Source organism: Pezoporus occidentalis, unplaced genomic scaffold (assembly GCF_034315485.1).
Source record: "Pezoporus occidentalis ecotype Australia unplaced genomic scaffold, CSIRO_AGI_Poc_V1 ctg108, whole genome shotgun sequence".
Lineage (NCBI taxonomy): Eukaryota > Metazoa > Chordata > Aves > Psittaciformes > Psittacidae > Pezoporus > Pezoporus occidentalis.
Genome location: NW_026912865.1, coordinates 535,909 through 557,971, shown reverse-complemented (window position 1 = coordinate 557,971; position 22,063 = coordinate 535,909). Strand labels below are relative to the sequence as shown.

The following is a 22,063-nucleotide window of genomic DNA, read 5'->3' as shown; positions in this document are numbered from 1 at the left end:
TCAAAACAATTAGCAACAATTAGAGGTATCCCAAATAACAAAATTTAAAATGCAATATCTGCACCAGACAGAGTTGTCAAATACGAAATTGAGAGATGGAGTTTTTGAGTGAACTGACCTTGGGATGGTCAACACTCAAAAGGATACTACAGTTACCACAGATAGTACAGTACCGGAATGCACGCACACTTCTGAACTCTAAGTGTAAGGACAGAAATGTTACTGTCATGGGTACACAATTTTTTTTAGTATTTTTTTTAATATTTTCAGAAGACTGCCTTTAAGAGAAGATTTCTTATGAAATATCATAACCTGACTATTTGAAGACATCATGAAAGCATTGGCTCGCTAATGCAGGATAGCTTCAACCATCAAAAACTCTTCAGAAAGCTAATAAAAAAATACTTTTCCTCTCTCAGACATCATCTTTTTTAAAACCTGAGAATTACAACGTCTGTGTTTAAATAGATGTGTTTTCCATTTTAGATGAATTCCTGAGCATGAAAATAGGTTGACTTCTGTAGGAATAAGCGGTAATTAAAAATAAAATAGTAAAAAAAAATATTGAAAAAGGTAACAGTATTTGATCCAAAAAAAGTCAGGAAGAATACTAGCAAGGCAAATGTTTTGTTTTGTGCTTAGTAAATGTTTTGTGCTTAGTAAAAAAGCAGATTAGGACTGCTGACTTCAGAGTAGAGGAGATTAAAATTCGACTGAGGAAGCATTTTGAGGTTTGGCCACAGTTGCTTGCTCTGCTTTCAAAGATTATACCCTACACTGCATTATCTGGTTTTACTCAAGTCATTTAGAACGTCATATGAAGTTCTCTGGGCATTTTTTTTTTAAATCAGAGATCAGAATTATTTCAATTTATTTCCGTTGCAAATTATTTAAGTTCAAGTTTCAAATAATTATGGTTCAGAGATATTATATCTTTCATAGAAAAAAATATCAGTTTTCATCAAGTGCTTGTACTTAAACAGGTAGATGCATAGTCTGCACTGGGTTTATATCCTTTTTACAGAACGAAATGGATTTTCCAAGGTAAATTAAAATCTGAATTTCATTTATATGCAAGAGTGGTGTAATGCCTGGAGATGCTATGAATCTGCAATGGCTTTCTCAGTTTTGAGGTTTAACTTACAATATGCTGAGAAAGTATAACTGAGGATCTGTGGCTCAGTTCTCTCTTTGAAACTTGATTCATGCCTGCCTAATAGCAGGAAATCCATCTCCTGTTGAATGTTGGGTAACTCTAAGAAACACATCTCAGCATGTCATTTGCATTACTAGCTAGGATTTTACTTGCTCTTTTGCACTCTTTTCCAGGAAGGAGCTATATAGGAGAGTCAAGTTGGGTGAGAAAGACATGTAGTCTACTCATGAGTTGGGAATGGACTACCATCTTAATCAGAAAAACTACAAAAATCATTAATAAGTCTATGATGAAAGAAATGTAAGCAGAATAACATACATGAGCTGACTTTTTAATAATCAAACACTACACAGAGGATAATTCAACAGAGCTGGATCATAAACATTTTGAAAGATGTTTACTGCTAGCAGCTCTGCACAATGGGGCACATTTTCAGCTAATTATTCTAGAGATGTGAAAGAATGAAGGCAGTAAGGGAAAACAGATCAGGGGTAGATTTAATGAGTGAGTCATATTTTCCCTGAAATACAAATACTTTTAGAAGGGTTAGGTAAAATGCAAACATTTAATGAAGTGATACCCATGACCAGTTTCATCACTCCTGAGTTGACTTACGCACTCTAAATAGAATCATTGTGTGGGGTTTTTTTTATTTGTCAGTGAGGTTTTGGGTTGGTTTGTTTGTTTTTTTTCACCAAAAAAAAATCAGAAATAAGATATGAAAGGCTTCTTATTTCAAACTTGCAATGTCACTGTAACTCTTTTCAATTACACTTTTGTTTGACATTTAATTCGTATGATTTTTCTCTTGTGCTATCATTACCAACCAGACAACCTACATAATTTATATTACAAACTTAAATTTTTCACATAACAGACCAAGAACGCAGTTTTTACCTACAATCAACCTTATCTTATGATTTTGGAAACAGAGATGGATAACATGTTAAGCTATTTTCAAGTCTTCCAGGTAAATAAACCTTTAGTGGAAAATATAACTATTAACATAAGTCAAAATCTGCAAAAAAATTTGTGCACAATTTGACTGGAAGTTTCTCAAATGCAGAATAGGCTTTCGCTCCATGATACCAGTTGGTTTAAGTGACTCAATGTGCATAAGTGAAAAAAACTGTTCCACAGTCTATTATATGTTTCTAAGGTTCTCAAGTGGAATGCAAGAGACCAAAATTCAGATCCCTTTTCTACGTGGTACTTACTAATTCACAAAAGTGTAGCTATGCATGGAGTGCATCAGACTTGCACACAATAATTCGAGAAGGGTATCAAGACAAGCGTCAGATGCATGATATGTTTTTCTACAACTTTTGAGATAAAATTCAATTTGGGGTCTTGAAGGTATCAGAATAGGATGGTTTCATGCTCTTACAAGTAATATAACCAAGTCTGAATACAAGAGTGAGAATGTTCAAAATTCAAGAAGTTTCAAGTAACTAATATTTCCATAATTCCCCCTAAAGTTTTCCCTATACACCCCATTAGGTCATCCTAGTAAGAAAAGGAAAACATATCCATTAGAAACAACAAATAGAGAATAAAACAGATTAATTTTAACGTGACAGTTTTTGCAGTCTATGTATCACCATCATTTAATTAAAATAGGAAGTTTAACAAGAAATCTGCCCCAAGTGCTGGTCCCACTGCATATATTTGCATTTGTTAAATGTCTTCAGAAAAACTGTGTGAGGAAATGCACCTATGAGGCACAGAGAAGTAGTATTGACATTAACTCCTCCTTTTGATAAGGAAAACATCAGTAAATAGTGCCTTTGGCATTTTCATTACTGGCATTTAAACTGAGAATCATTGAGAATCCTTTTTTTCCACTGCATACCTATTATGTATCCCTTTGTCACAGCATATCTTCCGTTTGCACACAGCAGAGACTTGAAGGTTTAATCTGTTCCTCCCTACATTTTCAAATTCTTTCTTTCAGAAAATAAGGAATTAAACAAGGCTGCTTGAAGTGTTGGCTTTCTACTTATTCTAGCAAACAAGTGCACTGAAAAGATGAAGCTGCAAAATTCGCTCACACTGTTCAAAATTAGCATACTATTAAAAAAAAATCCTCAATGCATTATCATTACAAAGTATAAGTTGACATATTCAGAGATATATATTGTAATTGAAAGACTCTAAGTGGAACCAGACTTCTCTGTTATTTCATCCTTCTGAAAAAAAAAAAAAACAAAAGCTGAGTAAGGTTATTGCAGTGGGATTCTTTTTCTAAATTGCATTTCTAATATTTCATAGAGAATAAACAGCAAGACAAATGAAGTTGTAGCTTTTGCCCTGGAGGATTTAATCATGCAAAACTCTAAACATGGCCTTTCCTAGGATATAAAGGCTGGTTAAAACTGGTTTTCCTTCTCCTATTCCAAGTGACAGTCACATTCCAGACATTTCTAGGCAATGGGATTACATCATTCAATTTTTTTATTTTTTTTTTAATGGAAACAGCTGTTACATCCAATATTCATGACCTTTAAGCTTTCCCTATCAAGTTATTCAGCTGTTCTTTATGTCCATATGAGTTGCAGGAAAATGAAACTGTGCAAGACCAGTTTTATTCCGTAGTTACATGAACACACACATTGTTCCAAGACAACAGGAAAAAAACAGCGTTTAGGGGAAACGCAACATACAAAAAACTTGCTCTTATCACTGCTTCAATGGACTGTCAGCCCCTTATTCATCCTACACACAAAATCAGTCCAGCATTTTGTTGTGTATTTCACACTGCTTCTTACAGTTGTCTTACTGCTTTGATGCGCACAGCTGTATGTGTTATGTGTGAATAATTCTTACAGGACTTCATAGAAGGAAGAAAAAAGAGAGAAAACACACACAGATTTTTGAAGACAGAGCACAGACACTTTTGAGGACACATCCAGCTGGTACAATCAGCCTCTTCCTGGGTTTCAAGTTCAGACTATCTCACTGGCTTTGTTTGGGGTTTTTTCTGTTGGTTTTTCATTGTTTTTTTTCAGTGAAGGAAAGCATGAGTACATTTGGATAAAAGGAGTCTATCATGTTTCTAATTAGAAACATAACTAGATGTTAGATATATAGATAGTTCTTAATTTATCAAAGGAAATTAAACAAAATCCATTAGTCTACTTATTACATAAGGTAATTTCTCATGTAAAATTTTATCATGCTGGATACATTACATTTCCACAATGTTCTTTTATTGATGTCTGTTCCTCTTCCAGAAAACTTATTTTGAATTAATGCTTACTGCAGAATATAAAAGCTTGTTTTCATTAAGATAAATTGTGGAGTGTAAACAAAACAGTAAAAGAACCATGCTGTTACAGAGAGATTGCTTGCCTTAGGAAGTGCCTGAGAAGGTGTGGGAATTATAACAGCAGTGGTCTCATAGATTGGTGAAACTGAAATAACTTGTTCTTACTCCTGATTTTGCTACCAGTTTATGTTGGACTTCATCACAAGTCACACTGTGTTTGGTCTGCATGTACAGGGGATGTGATCATGCTAACTTGCACTGTGTGAACAACTGTAAAACAGTGGGTAAAAATATTAATTTATCCAGTGACCCATGCAGACCTGGAGACGCTGTAATTTTGAACCCAAGGATAAATTTCTGGTGTTACAGGTATCTCTTTCTTCAGGGACACCCTCCAGTTAAACACTGTCTCCCATTAGCAACACTGCAAGATGATATTTTTCTCCTATAAAGGACTATAGAAATTGAGTGTTTGAAGAGAGCACCAATATAAATATTTATAAATAGAAGTATATACATAAGCATACAAATGTTTCCCTAAGGGTTTTAAATCAGCTTTACCATTGCAAGATCAAGCGTTTTATTTTGTAAATTTTGTTATGCTAAATTTGACACAGTAGTAGCCTCTTTTTTCAGATAAACATTTAAAAAACCTTGTCAATTACTATCAATGCTCCAAACCTCTTTGCAGGTGATGATAATATTTTTATTATTATTTTTCTCCCTCTTTTTTTTTTTTGTCCCCCAGCAGCTACGGCAGCTGCAAGGAAACTCCTCCAGCTCCCTGGATCACTAGGTGGTGCTGCAGCACAGGCGCAACCAAAACCCTCCAGCTGTAAAATGCACCAAAATGCTCGTTGCTTTTTCAATATTGAAGTTGCTAAATATTATCACTAAAGACAATCGCACAGTCTCTGGATTTTCATGATGGGCGCCTTTGTCGTCGTGTCGTCATCCTACCCCCTTTTTTAAAAAGATAGTCTAGCTTTCTGGGACGCTACATATTCCTCTCACAAATGCTTTATCAATAGAAACAGCAAAAAGGAAATTAATGTACATAGTAAGTGCAATTAATTACACACAAAGCCAATTTTTTTGAAACTTACAATTTATCATCTTTATCTTCTCATACAGTGAGCCAAGAAGATAAATTGCAAAGATTTTCCTACAATACTGCATGATACAAATTTTGTGCCTTGTAGAAGTAATTTCTCTAACAGGGGTACAGCACAATAAAGATACCTTAAATCCTTTCTAAAAATAACTCAAAGTACAACATTGTAAACACGTTGTTTTCATGCTAAAAGGGAACTCAGATGTGTTATTAAACTCCAAGTTTGAGTGGTTCTGTACAGTTCAAGGGCTTCCCAGGAGCATAAAGTTACCATTGTGCAGGCTTGCAAAACTATGTCTTAAATGTACATTAGTTACCTCACCTTCTACGTATTACTGAATGCAGAGATTTTGACTTTGTTTAGCATTTTTAATTTTTGTTGATTTTGGCCCTGGTCAAGTACACTTCTGTGCACTTGGTAATTTTCCAGTTGCAGCTAGTTCTGCAAGAAAGCAAAGTCTGCTTTCCTGGAACAGTTTGATGAAGTGAGGCTTTCAAAGTAGACTTGAAGCATTTAATAATTGTAGTTTAATGGACAATTCTTAGAAATTCTTGTAGATGTCTAATCTGCAGTTTCTTCCCAATTATGATTTTTCACTACCAAAATGTAAGTTGCCTCCTTTCCATAAACGCTAGTAGCTGTATGTCTTATTCATGGCCAGATTATTCAAACAGCAAGGCAACAAAACCAGTATCAATTCAATCATAGCAACTGAAGTTTGATCTTTAATAAGGGAAGATGCAAGACTAAGTATAAAACCTCCTTGTAACATCAGGGAGATCAGAGGACAGTAATGCAGGATGCAAGTGTCAACACTCAGAGCCAGGTGTTGAATAGTTAATTTCTGCATGAACCTACAGCGACCATACTAGAAACTCTTTGAAACAGAAGCAAATCCTGCACCCTAAGAGCCTATGTATTCATTGTTTTGAATATACGAGAAAAGGTAGTAAAGATTCTGAACTTTCTCTTTAGACTTCTATGGTTATAGAAATTACACAAAGCCAGACTTAAAAGGCACAAGAATGAAATAAGGCTCATGTCCAGCACTGTCTTCTCCTTCCCTCCATTTCTAATGCAGTAAGTACTTAAAGATGTGCTTTGGCAGGCTCATGCCCTCTCCACAGAGCATGGCATTGGTCCAGGATAAGAAAGAATAAACTGCATTTTGAAGTAGCAATTCAGCATGGTAGCAGATGACTCAGCAATGCGCTTTGGTGAAGGACAAACAGGAAGACAGGAGTTTTGACAAAAATTTTGAGAGAACCTGGGAATTGCAGAGAGGAAAATAAAATAGGGAAGACAGGCTGGACAATAAAACTAGGAACTGATAGCTAGAAACCAACTTGCAGCCTAACAAAATAAAACTCCGGACAGGCTCCACTCCAATACGTGAATTCTTTTGAATAGGGAAATTGTCTTTTTCAGCAGTGAGATACCTATACAAAGCAGGTTTTTCCTTTTTCAAGCATCCTCTGTAATAATTTACAGGTGTGGCCCTGTCATTCTGACTTGCTATCTTTTACAGATCCTCTACGTTAGACAACACCATAGCAAAGAAAATCCAGCTAACAGTTGAGAACTGGTGCAAAATTCACAAATTGATCCCAAATACTGTAACTATAAAACTGAGAACAGTGATTTAAATTGCAGTGGAGATCACCATAAAGTCTTTGCCACTCAAACACTTAGCTTGATGTTGTATTTATTTACTCCTTAGGGTTAAAAAGAGAGAGAACAAAAACGGGGATAGATGCTGACAGATATTATAAGTATTTCATTCGCAATTAAGATCAAGAAAGAATCTGGAACAGATTTGAGTCAAGGAAGCTATTCTTGCAGAGCTCAGCTGAAGATCAAAAGCATATAATTTAAATTGTAATGTGGTAAAAAAGCATCTTTTCAGCATTCCTTACTTATTAAACCTTAAGTTTGGAAAAAAAATGCAGCATTGCCAGTATTTTGTGTTTCTTTGAAAGAAAACAATGCTGTTTGTAACTAGAGATACAATGTTCTTACAGAAAAAAAAAGACTGGCTCCTTTCCCATGTATACTTTTCCTATGTAGCTCTGCCTTAATACCTCACGCTGAACTACTGTCCTAGATTAATACAACCATGGAATGGTTTGAGTTGGAAGGGACTTTAAAGATCACCTAGTTCCAACCCCCCTGCTATGGGCAAGGACACCTTCCACTAGACCAGGTTGCTCAAAGCCCAATCCAACCTGGCCTTGAACACTGCAGGATGGGGCAGCCACAGCTTCTCTGGGCAATCTGTACCAGCACCTCAAAACCCTCACAGGAAAGAATTTCTGTCTAATATCTAATATCAATCTACCCTCTTTCCATTTAAAGCCCTTGTTCTCTCACTACATATGCTTGTAAAAGGTCCCTCTCCAGATTTTTTTTAGGCCCATTTAGGTACTGGAAGGATGCTGTAAGATCTTCCAGAACCTTCTCTTCTCCAGGTTAAACAAGCCAAGCTCTCTCAGTCTGTCTTCATAGGAGAGGTGGTCCAGCCCCCTGATCATCTTTGTGGCTCTTCTCTGGACTTGGTTACATGCTCCAGATTCATAAGTAATGTGGACACTTAAACTACTCTTTGAACAGAAGACTATATTTGTGTGCATCATATGCAAGAATCCATATGAAGCTACACATGCTTACAGGTAATACACCAAATAACATTTTGAATCCAACGTATCAAAATCATCAATTTCAAGTAAAAATGCCATATGAAAGAAGTCCAAATTACCTCAGCATAGAAAACATAGGATAGCTTAAAAGGGACCACAATGATATAAATCCTACTGTACTGCCCTTGGAAATATCCCTGTTCCCTGTATTTTATTATGAGTCTCATGATACTGATAACATTCTAAGTGTACACATTGTGAAATTCATTTATTACCTCAAAATACTGGATTTAACTAAAACGTTTCTAGCCTTGCTTGCATCTTAAAAATAACAGCCTTAAAAATAACTGCCGAAGAGCAAGTGAGAATATTCAGTTCAGTATTTCAGCTCTTTGATTTTTAGAGCATAGTTGGCTAATGATTTTGCAGGCTTCCATTTGATGATTTTGTCTTCTAGCTGCTGGAGAGTGCTGGGATGTAGTGACAAATTCCATCCATAACTGTCATACCGGTCATACAAGCTAGCTGAATCATTTATAAGTCATTTGCTCATCCCAGATAACCTACTAGCTTTTAAAATTCAATTCCATTATTTGGGGGTTGTTTGTATATTGTATCTAAAAGTACGGATACTTTGCACCATTTACAATAGAACTTCCCTCTTTAAGTATGATTGCTACTTTGTTTCCTATGAAGAACAAGGTGAACTGCAAACTCTGAGATCTTACACACATGCACAAAGTGATGTACTGAAGTGAAATGTAGTGTAGTAGCTCAAGTATTTTAAGGCAGATAATTCGGAAGCATTGTGAGGAAAAAAGAGGGAAAAAAAACCAAATCAACCAAGCAAACAAACAAACAAAAAAAAAGGCATGAGGAATAAGTGGATATACAAATACCAAGGTAGGAGTGGCACTGAATTTCATTCACAATATTATAAATATGATATAAACACACACACACATATTTACACGCATATATACCCCTATACGTATGTCACTAATTAAAAAGAGCATATTTCAGAATGTCAGATCACAATTGCATTGGAAATGTACATATAAAATCATTTATTCCCTTTACATTAGCAGATAAATTATGAACCTATTCTGTAGAAATGTTACTTGCTTTTTCACCTTTTGAATGCCTGCATAATTTGTGATCACAAGCAAATGTACTCACCAGAACACAAGAAGATGAATGTTCACATCAAAAGATAAGACTGTATATTGTAAATTGTTTCAAGTCCCTTTTGAAGCATGTAACCACAGCTAAGGGCAGGTATGGTTGCATGGCAAACTGAGGAGAATAAAAGCAATATAGTTCACTGAAACCTATGAGATGCATTTTCTCAGCTAATATAGATTATGAAAAGTATGCTGCTAGATGGGCAAGGGAAATTGTAATGTGTTATTACATTCAGTAGATTTTATATTTTGTGAAAACTTAAGAAATGTCAGAATTTGAGAATGCTATGCTTTCTAACACAGTGCTGCTTTCTGCTTTCTAAATTACATGGGGTTTTTTTTCCAAAAAGAAATGGAAACATTTAAAAAAAAAAAAAAAAAGTGCACCATCTTTTGAAAAGCAGGCATAGAATTATAGCTGACTCCACAAAAGCTATTATCTTCCCCCAGAGAATGGTTTGCAACAGGGAGAAGGAGGAGACAGCGTTCATAAGGCTTTAACAGATGGAACTGGTAGGCATTAATTCTCCTTTTCCTCCCTGTTTCTGCACAGTCCACTGTAAATGGTTCAGCTCCTGTTCAAAGAGGATGCTTGTTCATCTATTTCTGATTCTGCACATCACTAGAGACAGATACATGGAACACATTAAAATCTTCAAATCAAATCTTTTGGATGGATGAATGGATGGATGGGTGGATGTAATACTGCTAATACTTCCTTACACAACTCAAGGAAGCATAAGACTATCCATGAAAAATACCTAGTATGTGCTATAACCTTTTCTGAAGATGACATTTCTACAACTACAATGTCAGTCAGACATTTGCCTGCACCTAGGCGCTTGCCCAGGCTTGCCACCCAGCTTTATTTATTAGCTGCAAACAATGAAGTCAAGCTCCAGAGCAAGACTTGAGAAAAGCTGAAGGTCCAGTACAGTTCCCAGACCACCCCACTGTGACAGCTCAGGCTTTGGCAAGACCACATGAACATCATCTCAAACCCCCAGAACACATCTCATACAGCCCACTCACAGGATGGGTACTATGCATAGGGCAACATCTCAAAAGTATAAACATAGCTATACAGACATGTCATTACATTCTCCACAGGAAAATACACAAAACCCTTTTGCTTGCTTACTTGTTTGTTAGTTCTGAGATTTCAATTGCAGTTCACAGAAGGCTTTTTAATGGTTAACTGTACAGAAAAGGATTTGATTCTGAGGAAGAATTCATATAATTTGAGAGGCAAATTACAAAGGGTATTTACAAAAATCAGAAATTGTGGAACTTGTTCTTACTGAAATGCAAGTATGTGATGGTACTGAAATATTCATGCTGCATCTCTGGTATTCAGAGAGCAATTATCCTATAACACTGAAATTTCTTCTGTCAACTCTCTCATAATGAAAGCCCATCAGGCAATAAGGAAGCAAACTAAAGAATTCCTTACATTTTGTGCAATTTTCTGTGCTTGTTCTTTGACTACTCCCTTATGTCATATTACAGTTTTTATATATTGTAAGTGACATGCAATTATAAATTGAAAACACAACAAACCCTACCAGTGTAATGCCTAATAAGAAATAGGTCCACAAAGCCTACTGAAATAGGCAAAGCAAGAAAGCATCTGTAAAATTAATAGTTCATGAAGATGACCATTCATAGATGGCTGTTATAAAACATCACTATATCCTACCTTCTAAAACACATATAGACTTAAACAAGTCCTCAAGAAAAAAAAGTACCAGGAAGATTTTTATGTGGCACTTCTTTTTGCATGTATGCTTTTGTTTATATACACATATAGATAATTACAAATATACATATATTTTTATAACATTATTTCAACCAAGTCACAGATACCATAACAAAAAATTCCCACTGGTATCCTTACTTTCAAATATAAATAATTATGTAGCATCAATGACCTCTAATTTAAAAAGCTGACATTACTAGATTTTACTTACACTATTGAAATAGTATTTAGTTTTTTCCAGTAAATACGGACAACAGTAGGTGTTATTATGTTCACATGTTTTGAGTAATTAATTTGCACAACGACTTAACATTTTCTCATCATTCTGAAAAGGATTTATATCATTACATCATTATATCTAGTAAATTTTTGTGCTCCAGTCAGATTAGGATACAGACTAAAAAAGACGGTAATAGGTACCATCTGTGCTGGAATCTGATATTTACCTTAATATTTCTCCAGAGACCATTGGTAGGGTATTAGCTCATTTTGTAAAGCCTGTATTGGCGTATTTTAATGTAGGAGCAATGTGAAGTGAGAGGAGGGAGAAATAATCAATATAAGTTGTCAAAGTGCACTTACATGCATTCATGTATATATTGTATAACTGTATATATTTCTAAAGTGTAGATATCCAAATGAGAGCGATTTCGCAGTTTTTATTTTTAGAACTAAATGAAGAAACTGAGTGGTGCAACACCCACTTTTCTCCTCATCTTAGAGCTCCAATTCCCTTCTCACAAACAAACGTTCACCTTTTTTCTCCAAAGTCTCCTGACTGATGAATAATCCCAATGTCTATTTTAGGACAACCTTAAGACATTCATAGCATTGCAGATGCTAGTCTGCTCTTATATCTGCAACTCCCTGAATTACACATCACCCTTGTATGACCAAATGCAGTGCTCAAATTAACGAATGCATCTCTACCCTTGCAAGAAGAGCACTCCCTTGTAGGGAATGCCACAGGTTACAGTTATTTTGCTCGGTGTATCCTTACCGGTTTGCTTTTGAAATAACTTATGTTGTTTTAAGGAGATGTTCAGATTGCACCCTTGCATTAAGTGGAAGCTTAGATGCTCCACAAATTTTTCACGGTTTGTTTCCAAAGGCCATGCATACAGACCCCAACTGAGTCAATTAGGTAACCCATGCCTTTATTTATTCATTCCTTTTTTTTTTTCTTTTGTAAAACTCTTTTTGCCCGAGGGATATCCAATGCTGGTGTCTTCTACCACTCTAAGGAATAATCAAGTCACTTCACCACGAAAGCAATAATTCCAGTAATTTTTTTATTGGTATCCTTTCTCTGTTTTTCTAGACAGAAAGTCCAATCTTAAAGAGGGTCCAGAGCACTGTCTGCAACATATATTATTTATTAATTTAACCTGATAAATTATGCAAACCAGATCCTCCATTATCACTGGGGTTACCAGTTAAGCCTTTTCCAGCTCTTAGCTACTTTTATTCCCTTGATACTTACATAACAGCAGACTAACCAAGCAGTTCTCACTTTTCTAGCAAGACCAGCTTTCTTTAGCAGGCAACTGAATCTCCAGTAAAGTATGTAAACTCTTTCTGCGTTCATACTGTCTCCTATGGCACCCCAGCAGATGATCAGAGGGCACCGAGTTTGCCAAATATGGGTTATATTAAAAGAACTAGTTATTAAATTCTAAGAGGAGAATGAAAATCAGTTTAACTTCACTGTATCTGCGCAGACTGAACAATACTGACAGAAGAAGGGGGAAACTGTTTTCCTATTAGGTTGCATGACACAGTTTAAATCCACCTATCTTAAAAAAAAAAAATTATTGTGTTAACCTACCATTATTTGCTTAAAAAATAGTTATTAATGTGCATTAGCTGAACATTAAAGGCATAAAATTTCATTTTGAAATGTCAGCATTATCTACAACTACACTAGAGGATAACTTAAAATTAGTTTACAAATGTTTATTGGGTTTTTTTAAACTTACTGTTGAAAAACAGTCTGATTATTAATAAACCAATATTGTCACTTGCACTACTCAGGCATCTGAAGTTAAAACCATATTAAAAGCCTACATAGGCTTAACAGGTACTTATTTAGTATAAAATATTTGGAACACCAAAAATGGTTTCAGCATTAACAGTAATTCATAACTAGCACTAATCCAATAAATTCATACATTTGTTGAGAAATGTTATAAGCAATTAGAAAGATTTTTTTTTTCATTAGGAACTTCAGACTGGGCCTTCAGGAATGCATTCTTAACAGACTTTAATGACCAGAGCAGAATGAACATTAGGACAGAATGTAGGCGACAATGCAGTCCTGAATCATATTGCTCATTGAGTTTGTGAATATCTAAATGCCACAGGTACACCTCTGTTGCTCATTCCATGACAAGTAACCAGCTGCCTAAAATTCTGCATTTCTGAACTTAGACTACCACCAAACCTGGCAAGTCTGAGCAGCTTTGCACAGAATTTCCAAACCTAATTAGTACCTAGAAAATTGACATTTACTTGGTCATCAGTTTTATCCTTTAAGGCACTGACCTGGTAGGTGAGCAAACAGCATGTGCGATGTCTCCAGGATTGCACTCTATATAGAATACAGTTCAATGCTCTCCAACTTCTCTTATGATGCAGTGTTGTCAATACAATTTAGAGATTCAGACTCTGAGAAAACTTTACCTGTGCACTTAAAGATAGTTTAGGTAGCACAGATGAAAAGCTGTACAACTGCAGAAGCAAAGTATGTTGTCACAAGCCTTAAAATAATAGAACCATTGAGAGTCATCAAACCAAAGGTGAGAAGAAAGAAAAGCCCTGTTTCTAGCGTGACAAAAAGACATGTGGTAGACAAGGTACTTAAGCAGTGCTGCTAGCATTGAGTAGGTCCACTTACAGGTTATGATAAAGACAGTTCCGAGTTTCAAACTACAAGAAATTGAACTTATCAACTTATCTTCCAGACTCAGCCTTGAGTTATTTTAACATCTGAAGGAAATATTGATTTTTGCTCTTGAAAAGGAATTGATACAGGGGAAAAAAAAAAAAAAAAAAGTTGAAAAGTACTCAGAAAAATCATTTGGCCTGGCCTTCAGTATTTATTCATTAATTCAGCAATATTTAATATTAGCTAATTATTAAAAGCCGCCTGAATTCAAGAGGAGAGGATGAGAAAGACACCTACAGTCCTACCGTACCCTGGTTTTGCACTGGTGGTGTAGTGATTCTCTCCACAATAAGTTAGAAGTTAACAGACATCTTAAATACAAAAGATTATGCTAGATCATCCAAATGACGGGGGGGGGGGGGGGGGGGTTGTCCTCAGAAAGATAAAAAGGAACAAACAATGAGTTGAAGAGCAAGATCCTTCCCTGAGAGGGTTAAGGGATATAAAGTAAAGTAGAAGAGTTGGAATTGAATCCAAGTTGGACATCAGGAGGATTCCAAGAAAGAACTCACTGTGAAAGCAAGCATATTTTATTCAGCATAAAAAAAATGCTAAATGGATCACGAAAGCATCTCAGCATGTTCACACAATACAAGGACAGAGAGAGCACTCTAAATTTGCTTGTAGTCAAAGCATTTTTGTTTTCATGTCTTTTACAAATATTTGCAATTGGTAACAGCTATACTGAATGTGTTAGAGATGTAAATGTATCTTAGCACAGCTTGTGTTAAGAGTGATGACCAGATAAATGACTAATATAGCGTATTCCAAAACCCTGAGAGTTATGGTTCATGCATCTAGCTTACTGAAGCACTCATGTGAAGCTGAGCTTTCCAGGAAATTTCCCAAGGAACAACATAAGACAAGCCTCCCACTCATGCTGCATGGCTAGTTCTAAGAAAGGGCATTTCAAAAGCGAGAGAAACAAGTATTTTTCAAAGGATCAGTGGTGGCTAGTAAAACCCTAAGTCATGCAGCACAAAAAGAGACTGGCAGCAAACACCAAAATCCTCAGGGAACAAGCCACAACACAGAAACAACGTTCTTCATTACAGAAAGAGCAGAAGCACAGACCAATCTGCAGCTGGGATACAGACTAAATATTCACCAGAGAAAGAGATGATCTGTTTGTTGAGCAATTTTCCAAGGAATAACATAAAAGGCCTGCTATGGCCTACATCCTCATACCAGCCCTATCATGATGAGCCAACTCAGCCAAAGGAAAAAAATAAACTTTAAATATCCAAAATGAATAGCTGCATAAAAAGGGAATTGGACCTCTCCTCGCTGAGGAAAACAAACTATGACAAAATAAAAACTTGTTTGCCTTACTCCTGCATTTGCAGTCTAATAATTATATTCAAAAACTATTATGTTACAGATTTTCATCCTGAGTCTGTAACATTCATTTTTATCTTTATGATTGTGACAAAAGAGCAGAGAAAAGGTTTCTTAAATTTGCAGTGTGTACTTGGGGGAGGTACTTCAAACATACCAGAAGAAACTGAAAAAATTCATGGACACACTTGAGAAATGCAAGACCAAAAAAAAGAAAAAAAAAAAAAACAAAACCCACTAACAAACTGATAAAATAAATTCAGTAACAGACAAATGCAAAATCTTACATGTAAAATTTCACAGATAAGAGAAATGAAAAATCTGCAGCAAAGAAGTTTGGGCATTACAGTGAACATGAATCAAACATCTCCTGCTGCTGTGGGAAAAACAAATAATATGAAAGATAGCCTAACCTGGTATGTCTTATTTGGTAGACACATAAAATACTTTCTCTAGCCTACTCAGCAATGGTGAAGCTTCACATTGAGCACTGTGTCCATTTTCATCAAGATATATATAATGCAGAAGGATACAAATGTAAATAATTTAAAATATAGCTGAAGTCTGAATAAAAGCATTTCCATAACACTTGCTTTTACAGTCTTGTTTTTGTCTGTATACAGGTTTAAAGGTTACAGAAATTCTGTACATATCCCTAATGTGTTTATTAAGACTTTGCTGCGTTTTGTACTATTATAGATCCTGCTGAAAGCTTTTTTATGCTATTGTGAAAAATTTAGAAATATATCAAATATTTTAAAAATACTTCAAATACTATTCATAATTGTACACACACACGGATATACAAGTGTATAAACACACAAGAAAAGAGCAATTCCCTGTGAGTCCAGTCTGTACATAGAATATTTGACAGCGCCAATGACAGCCCCCCCGGCTGGCAGACCAGATAATTGAGATTTATTCTGTTATTCTTTCTTCCTTTTTTACAGTTACATCAAAAATATTTCTTCTTAGATCCAAACAATCCCTAGGTGCTACAGCAATCACTTAGGTAGAAGAAAACATTAGGAAAGTATTTTATGAGCTACCATTGACACTTGCAACTTCACAAATAAATACGAAAAAGGAGAATGTTATTCATTCACTGACCTCCATTTGGACATAAAACATTTTAGTGCATGTATGAGGGTGAGTTATGTGTACAGAATATTCTTATTCCGTAAGTTGGCACAAATCAGTTGTCTGCGCTCTAAGGCAGCCCAAAGCTGTGTGCAAATACCATGCACAAGCCCCTCAGTCCTTTAGTTTCAGCTCAGCAGTGCACTAAGATGGCCACAAGCAATTCCAGATCAGAGCTGGCAATGAGTCCAGCAAGTTTTGATATGAAATACATTTCAGGCATATTTGCTAAAACCCTACTGCATGCTGTGGACATGGTCCTTTCATCAAAGGCAAGCAATGTCTACCCCAATTTTTTCAGAAAAGTGGTGGAACCATACAAAAACCTCAGGATTGGCTTTCTCCTTGGTTAGAACTGATTACAGTACAATTGCTCTGTGGTCAGCGCTAGTACACAGAGTTGTATTTTAAGACAGACTACAGCTCCGGTCCTAAAATAAACACAGATAAAATGCTATTCCACTGAGTATGAAGGAAGACTATGTTCACATAAACAGGCCTCAGAATGCAATGCTGAAGACAGCTCAGACTGAAGAGATAATATTTGCCTGCTATTTTTGGAGACTGCTGTCTTCAAAAGCATGCTTCATCTGCTGCAGCAAACCAAGCAATGCAAACAAACATACAAATAAAGTCCTAGACACTATTTGTTTGAATTTCACCTGGAATTTCTTGAATATCTTTAAAGATTCATCATCAGAATTTAAATCTGGGACCAAGACAGAGATAATTGTTTAAAGGTACTTGTGTTCAGTTGTCAGTATGGGGAGATTGGGGGGACAAAGTCCAGTTTTGCTAGTACATTTTCTTGCTGGTGTGAGGGGAAGGTTGATTTACTGTTTGTTACTGTTCAATTCCTCTCACTTCACATTTCTTACCATGACTCAGATCTGAAAAAATATTCTACATGTTTACTATTTTGTATGTAGTCCCACCTGAGTTCAATCTTGAGCATAGCCTTTATGAGACTAAAAGGCCAAACATTAGACCACCTTTCCACCATACTGCCTCTGAAATCTGGTTAGTTTTCAGATGAGTAGCCATGCATACTGGGACACAAATTTAGGAGGTTTAGGTACTAAACCCTGTTAAAATAAATACGACTATTTCTGGGCATTTCTGATCTGTCTGGTCAGGTTGTATTAGCTGCTTTTGGAGTGTGGACATGTTTGTTAATGTGCTTGTGACTGTTGAATTAAGCGATGAGTAAGTAATGTTGCAAAAAGATCTGAGAATGACAGTTTGTATTATCTCCCTGAAAAGGACTTATTCACTTAACATAGACTGCCATACTGCAGCAGTTATGAAAAGCTGCTTTTGTTTAATTTGCAAGTAGAAGATTTGAGTGAAACATCTTCACTGAAAAGTCTGCAATATAAAATTCATCCTACCTTCAGCTGTACCAGGTGCACATCCACATGCTTGCTGTCTGAATCCTGCTGAACAGAATATGTCAGATCCCTGACTCTTTCCGATGTCATCCGAAGCCAGGTCTCAATTTCTGGCAGGTGGAGAACAATCTTCCAATCAGCCCCAGTGTGTAGAGGAGGAGGCTTTTCATACTGCTGGCCAGAATCAAGCTCCTTCATGACATCCTCTTCCCCATCTCGTTCTACTGTTGGAGTCATGTTTATAAGCATAGGAGATGCGTCAGATGGCATGGGATCCAGTTCTTGTGTTGTCATGGGAGAAAGCGCTACATCCATGGCTAACATGGGAAAGCCTAAACCATAATTCATTCCAAAATACCTGCAAAGAGAAAAAGAAAAGAGACTGCATGTTACAAATTTTGCAACAAAAATGCTCACAAGACAAGGAGTAAACGGTAATGTCTGTGAGGTATGGTAATCTCATGCAAATTGTTCTACCTAGGCTAGCTTTTCTACACCAGATCAAGAATCAATAGATATTTCAAATTAACTGTGTTGATTTGAACAAACAAGTTTGTTTTGTTGGGTTTATTTTTGCCAAAACCAACAAATATTGCACTTCTCTCATTGTAGAAAATCACTTTCAAAATGACAGTTTTCACTGATGAGAAATATATGTTGATTTTCTACAACTGCAATAGAAAGAAACTAAGCATTGATAAAGCTAGCAGAAATTTACTCAACTCCACAAGTTAATATAGGGCTAGTATTTTAAACTAGCATGCATTAGAACATATTCTATGGCCTGAAATTTATGATGAAAGACAAATTATCACAAGTTTTATTCACACTTCCTAACTGTCCACTTGACTACTGATCACGCCCAACAAAAGTTCTGAATGCAAATCTAAAGCAAATATTGACAACGCTTGGTTGATTTATTGTAGGCAGTTTTTAAATTGACATTTAAATTCTTGTAGTTTTGTTAGATAAGAACTGTTATGATAAGCAATATCTCTGTCAAAATTTAGAAATAAGAAATCCAAATGTCAAAATATGTACCAAAGGAGTGGCTTACTAAAGCCCAAAAGCTGTGTCATCAGAATACACTTATAAGGTTCACTGAAAAAGGTAAATAAGTAAAACATTTTACTTTGTATCCCTTTCCCTGTACACTCAGGGTGTATGCAATATAGAAGGCTGCTATGCAGAAGAGAACAGCATGCACCTGGTTTGGAGCTAAATTGTACCTAAAACATTATGTAAACTTTAACTCAGTAGGAGATCTAGGTTTTACCTAATTTTGCAGCATGCCTGCCTTTGACATACAACTTTACTACCTTCAATGTTTTGCAAACCTAAGCTATATTCAGTAAGTCTACGTTAGGAGAATTAGAAAGATTGGGTCCTTTTCACTGCTTTAACCAGTGCATATTGGAAATACTTCAACTACATTTTTAACAACTTTTTCTTGCATTCCTTTTCCATAGTAGAAAGACTGCAAGTAACTCAGTTATACAGCTATTAATTTGGGCAGTATTCCATGTTCTTACATGTTTACTCTCTTTTCTATAAAGACTGCATTTTAGCTTTTAGCATAATAGTTGTAAGATTGCAGAAGAGAAACCAGTGCCTTTCGCTATTAAATCGACTACACTGTGTCAACTGAGTTCTATCCCTAAATATTTCAATTGGAGTCTTAGAACCCAGAGATGACTACTACAAGCAGTGAGAGTACCAAGGAAGTAGCCAAACACCAGTCTACTTATCCTAGCCAGGAAGGACAAAATATTACATTTAATATTAATTTGATTTTGTTTCCTGTCCTGTAGTAAACTACTTTTTGCACATTGCCCCCAAAAGAGAATATTTATGACGGATATTAAGCCAGTAAATATTAATTTGGCACTTCAGAACAAAATTTTCTATTCATGCAATCAAGGAAAGGGAATGAAAAAAGATTCCAAGTTGTTCTCAGTGCTTGCTGTACAATTTCCAACTCTATGTTTTTTGAAGACTTCAGAATTAAATGCTGTCAAATAAAAAGCTCTGCAACAAGGCTGAAATCAGCATTTCAGGATGATGAGTATATTTTTCAAGTCCATCGCTTTTCACTGCCCATTTTTCAACTTAAACTCTGTTGCCATACATATTCAAAACACAGGGTTAAACAAATCACTCACTTTGAAAACATTTTTGTTAGACACTGCTGATCATAGCCCCATCTTTAAAGTGTATAAATCAACTGTCCTAACAGCCAAAACTATCATATTACTTTAAGCATATTCTTCACATTATTAACTCCTGAAAATAAAATTTTGCTGAAGCCCACGTGGTCCTTATTTCTGCATGTTTACTGTTAACAAATTAAACATGCCTGAATCACTAAATGACACCAAAACGTTGGAAGTGCAGCACTTGTTTAGGAGTTTTTCCACTAAAAAAAACACCCTGGCACTCTACCAGAGTTTTTCAACATGACTCAGCTCAAGTAAGGACATTAAAGCAATTAGTGAACAAAAATTAAAACATGCTGCTGCAGAAGCAAACAAAAGCTAGTCCGTGCTGCATGCAGAGCGTAGCTCTAGCTTTGATACACCGAGTTTGCAATTAGCAACCATTAGGAACCTGCTGACCTGTTTTTTGTTACGATGTGCTTGACTCTATATACTGGCTCCCCCGCGTTACAGCTAATGCCTCCTTAATCCTAGTTGCTCTTAAAAGTCAAGTCCTTTGAGTCCTTTTCTTTCTGCCAGATCACAAGTTGCCACACTTCAAGTATGTGGGGAAACTTTAAAAGAGATCATTCTCTTCACATTCTTAAAAAAAAAAAAAAAGAAAAGAAAAGAAAAGAAAAAGAAAATCCTGCAAAGGTAATAAAACACACTGTGGATACCAGTTAACGAGGTCTGGGAAAGCCTTAAAAAGTTCACAGTGCTTGAAAGGAGCTACTTGTAGAAATGACCAAATCTGAACACTAGGGCAGAGATTCATCAAATCGTTTCCTGGCAGAATAAAAAGGCACCAACCACCAACTACACTGTGAGAAAGGAAAACTGAAAGGCTCCCCCGCGCTCTCCGAGAAAGCTGACACTGGAGCCTTGCATTCACACGAGTGCTCCGAAAAATCACTGGAGAAACAGTAAGCTCCACCCTCCGATCCCTCCCCCAACTCATCCGCAACTGCGGCAACGGCAACATCATTCCCCTGTCACTCCTGCACAGACCCATGAGCTGCCCTGGCAAGGCGTTCCGAGTGCAGGATACGGTCACCCCCATGCATTGGGTAGGAAAGGAAAAGAGGAAGGTCCCTGGCACAGAGGTGTTTTTACGTAAAATTCTAATGTTGCAATACTAAATAGCAAACAACATAGCCCAGCAGAAACAGCAAACTCACAGACATAATCTTCTTTAAGCAATTTAGGAGTTATAAACCTTGCCAAAATACTTTTGATCAGATGTTCTGCTTTGTGGCTGACCACGTGCAAGTCAGACTTCTGTATATTTAACTAGGTCAGCAGCCTTGTGAGCACTGTATTCATAAAGTTGTGCTAAGACACCAGCTACTGAGATGACTAAATCAGCTGCTCTCCACTCCATTCTCAGACAGACACTTGCATCTATTGTCCTATACACTTTCTCCCTCCAATGTTCAGAATATTACTTCTATACTGAAACAGGGGAGGTGGAAACAGCAAGATGGGGCACAGAAGGCCTTCTTCAGCAGTTCCAGTATTTGCATAATGTACCATCAGTGACATGTGATAAATTTCAGTCTGAAATTTGAAAAAGCGTGTTGAAGAATAATATTCTGTATTCCAAGTTGTCATCTAGTGGATTAAAACATTTGTTAAAAAAAAAACATGCAAACAGATGTGAAATGGAAGTTAAACAATACTTTGGGGTTATATATTGTGGTGTTTGATATTTCAAGTGACAGATTTTAAAATTTGTTCTATTTCTGGAGTATTTTGTTTTTCCAGATTTTGTGGGATGTACAGATAGTGGATTTTAAACCATTATCACAAGTGTTAGAACACATATTAAAATTGAATACATTTTTTAGAGTTGCCCTTTATACACTGCTATGCAAAAATTATTTTTGAAAAGAGGTAAAGGAGTGGTTAATTTCCTTGTAAGCAGGACTTGT

General features: G+C 36.1%; 1 protein-coding gene across 5 annotated transcripts in view; it reads right to left on the bottom strand.

The window, feature by feature from the left end:
- AKAP6 (A-kinase anchoring protein 6) overlaps positions 1-22,063 on the bottom strand; it is a 279,971-nt gene that overhangs the window by 214,011 nt on the left and 43,897 nt on the right. For 4 of the 5 annotated variants that reach the window (XM_062623049.1, XM_062623078.1, XM_062623054.1 and 1 more), the window contains one exon: positions 17,935-18,292. In XM_062623049.1, the coding sequence (XP_062479033.1) occupies positions 17,935-18,292 (358 nt within the window). Of the gene's footprint in view, positions 1-17,934; positions 18,293-20,549; positions 20,773-22,063 lie in introns of those variants that run through there. The other variant, XM_062623068.1, reaches the window with a different exon arrangement.